Below are 3,270 nucleotides of genomic sequence, written 5' to 3' on the forward strand. Positions count from 1 at the left end.
GACTGAAGGAGCAGGGGGAAGCCCGGGACAGGGCGGACATCCACGGGGAGCATTTGGGGTGAAGCACTGCTCCTCCCGAGTTGCTCTCCAAAGCCCCAGCCCACAGCACAACTGCATCTGGTTTGCAGGCTTCGACCCTCTGTGTGTTTGCAGCTGAGTCTCTGCAGGTCCCCTGTCATCCTCCCACCCTCTCCCCATGCTACCTGTGTCCCTGTGTCGGCGGACCTTCCATTTCCAAGCCAATGTGTGGCCCACGTTCCCTTGCCCATACAACACGCAGGTCAACACACCGCATACTGGGGTTCTCACCGACACGTGAGCACGTCAGATCACTGTCTTCTGGTCCCTTCCTCCCTCAGGTAGTACTGCAGGGGATTGGGCCACAGGTCCTCGATGATGATCTGGAAGAGGACACAGGCCGGCGCCACATTGGGCATAGCCCACTCTCCTCTCTGGCCGGGGGCCACCCACATCCCCACTGCTGACGAAGGCCTCAGGGGCCCCACCTCGGCAATCCTGTTCGCCCCTGGGCAGCTGTGCTCACACAGCCAGTTGAACAAGTTAAGGCTGGTGGGGTCATGCCTGCGACTGGGAGCTCCACGTTCATCATCCCAGAACCACTGGACTGGAGTGGAACGCGATGTCCTGTAGCCTGCAGGAAGAGAGGATTTGAGGAGCAAGCTGATGGCCTCCTCCCCACCCACCTGCCCCTCCCCCTCCCCCTCCCTCCTGCCCCTGATTCATGCTCCTCATCCCCCTGCCCCGCACCATCATGGGACCCACACCCTACCAGCAAAGCTCAGCTGATACTCCTTAATGATCACTGGGTTCCGGAAGTACGGGTTGGCCCCAAAGAAAAACATCACTCTGCAGCGGTACTTGGGATGGCCCACTTCTTCCACCTGCCGTGAGCAATGGGACAGGAGGGGGCAAGTGTCCTCCCTCGGGGTCCTGAGCTACTTGCCTGGCTGTGAGGGTGAGCACCTTTGCCTCACCCTCTCCTGCCCAAATCCCACCCCCGACGGGACGGCCCCCAGCCACAGCCTCCCCGGTCTCACCTCCAAGTCGACCACGTAGCCGAGCACGTCTTTGTCCTGGGCACCGATCATGGCCGACAACTGGGGGTGATTCAGAATCTGTGCTGTGTCAAGGAGCTGTGCCTTCAGATGCTGTGGAAACAGACACAGCCCCCCTCCAACCCTCCCAGGCTAAGAGCAAGGGACTAGATCACGGCATGTGCAGAAAGACCAGGAAACACTAGTCCCCACACTCCTCAGCCTCTGCAGATGCATCAGACCCCATCGACACTGGGCAGTCCGTTGGCTTCCTGTACCTCCCACGCTGTCTGCACACAGCAGGGAGAGACTCCACTGCCTGCACGCCTCACAGTTCCTTCCTATATCTGACCTGTGTGGGCTGCCAGCAGCCCATCATAGCTTGTGATGTCGGCATGTGCTCTGACCCCTCCTCACGGCTGGGTTTCTTGGCATATTCCCGTGAAGACCTATGTTGTCACCAGCCTCCTGAGTCCAGATGGAATAACATGGCTTACAGGAACCCGACTGCACACTTACGCTGCAAGCAGAGGGTGTGGGAGGGAGAAAGAGATCGAGAAGCACGGACGAGGAGGGCCGAGGAGGGAAAAGGATTAGACACAGTGACACGGCCAGTCCGGAGAGAAAGACATGGGTGGGACCGAGCCGGAGCCTGAGGACAGAGAGGGAAGCAGGGGTGGAGATACCAGGAGAGAATCCTCTGTGTGTGTGTGTGTGTGTGTGTGTGTGTGTGTGTGTGTCAGGGTCTGAGGAGGCAGCTTGTACCCCATTCGGAGTGGGTCTCAGTCGTCCTACTGTCTGGCAAAGGGGCGTGGCGTGGTTCCACTAAAGGTCACGAGTGTGTGTCTGAAATGCTCTCTTTTGAAGGAACTGCTAGGAAACGTGCACAGCCTGTGAATGTGAAGGTGGGTGTGCGGCCTGCGTAACTCTCCCATTTTGCAGCGAAATATTTCCTTGCCTTATCTGCTCTGAGTGAAGGCTGCTTTGTGCTACCCTAGCTCTGGTAGCATGGGGACACATGGCTCGTGTCTGCAAGTAATATTTGAGACCAGCCTGCAGGCCAACGTTGGCGGAGACCTAGAGGAAACAGACCCAGTCACCAAGTCCCCCCATCCCCAACAACCGCCCCTGTCCAAGGCCTTACACTGGATCCCAGACCACACCAACCCAGGGCCAGGGACCATTCCCCAGCTCTCCTCTCTGGGGGCCATCGCCCTGAGGCACCCTGCTCTCAGTGCCCAGCCCTCCTGCACAACAGCCCCCGCCATCACCCACCAGCACAAGGAAGGATACCGCCTGGGCCCAGAAGCCAGGGATGTGCTTGATGATGGCCCTTCTGTGATCCAGGTAAGAAATCTGCCTCCGAAGAATCCTGCGCTTCAGCCGCCATAAGGCCCTGGAATCCTGGGCATTCCCAGCGCTGATCTCCAGCTGAAGACGCTCCAGTGCTGCCAGCGGGTCCTGGGCTGAGGCAGGACGCAGCGCTGGCTCTTGCTGCTGCAGCGGCTGGGAGAGCTGGGGCCCCTCCTCCGCCTCTGCATCTGCCTCGCGCTTCTCCTCTTGCTCCTGAAACTCCTCCTGCTGCTGTCTCTCAACTTCCACCTCCTCCTCCTCGTGCATGTCCTCTGCTTCTGGCTTGGCTTCCTCAGAATTCTCCTCTCCAGCCACCTCATCCTTGGTCGCCTCGCCGTCCTCTTCCTCCTCCCCGATCACCACCTCAGCCGCCACCATTCCGTCATCCAATATCAGCACCAATTCCTCCGCTGGGCTTGCCACCTGTATCTCACACCCGGCCTGGGCTTCCTGCACAGGATGGGCGCTTGCCGCCCCTGAACCTGGGGACTGCGGCCAGCCCACGCCCTCCAGCGCCCCTGCATTCCCGCGGGGCCGGGACTCTCCACCTTTCGCATCCGGGACGATCAGGGCCCAGGGTCGGCGGGAATCTCCGCTTTGTCCGGACCGCGACACGCTGGCCATGACGCTCGGCCCCGGCCCCAGTGTAGCTAGGGCAGCCTCAGGACAAGGACAGGAAACGGCAGCAGGTGGGGGGAGCCTTGGCCGCAAGACCATGAGCTCCCTGAAGCCTCCCGCCGCAGCCCGCCAAAGTTGAGCGCAGGCGCACAGGCTCTGGGATTTGAGGACTCCGCATTGGCTGTGGCTGCTGTGGAGGAGGGGCCGAGACAGAGGCAGTGAAGAGTGTGCGCATGCGGCCTGG

At 60.6% G+C, this 3,270-nt stretch overlaps 1 protein-coding gene across 1 annotated transcript; it reads right to left on the minus strand.

The window, feature by feature from the left end:
- Positions 1-329: 329 nt before the first annotated feature.
- On the minus strand, positions 330-3,032 carry LOC145715006 (testis-specific Y-encoded protein 8-like). The gene is made up of 5 exons (XM_081794593.1): positions 2,349-3,032; positions 1,059-1,136; positions 791-902; positions 507-652; positions 330-401 (listed from the first exon to the last, which is right to left on the minus strand). The coding sequence occupies exons 1-5, from the start codon at positions 3,030-3,032 to the stop codon at positions 330-332; spliced, it is 1,092 nt and encodes a 363-aa protein (XP_081650719.1).
- Between the last annotated feature and the right edge of the window lie 238 nt (positions 3,033-3,270).

The sequence above is a fragment of the Panthera onca genome, chromosome Y (genome assembly GCF_046562875.1).
Source record: "Panthera onca isolate mPanOnc1 chromosome Y, mPanOnc1 haplotype 2, whole genome shotgun sequence".
NCBI lineage: Eukaryota > Metazoa > Chordata > Mammalia > Carnivora > Felidae > Panthera > Panthera onca.

What these genes read in the sequence shown, in the direction of transcription:
- LOC145715006 (XM_081794593.1), bottom strand. Translation starts at nt 3,032, where the DNA reads ATGGCCAGCGTGTCGCGGTCCGGACAAAGCGGAGATTCCCGCCGACCC. An exon ending in GCTACGTGGTCGACTTGGAG is followed by an intron (nt 903 to 1,058) that starts GTGAGACCGGGG and finishes TGCTCACGGCAG; the next exon opens with GTGGAAGAAGTGGGCCATCC. An exon ending in GTATCAGCTGAGCTTTGCTG is followed by an intron (nt 653 to 790) that starts GTAGGGTGTGGG and finishes CTCTTCCTGCAG; the next exon opens with GCTACAGGACATCGCGTTCC.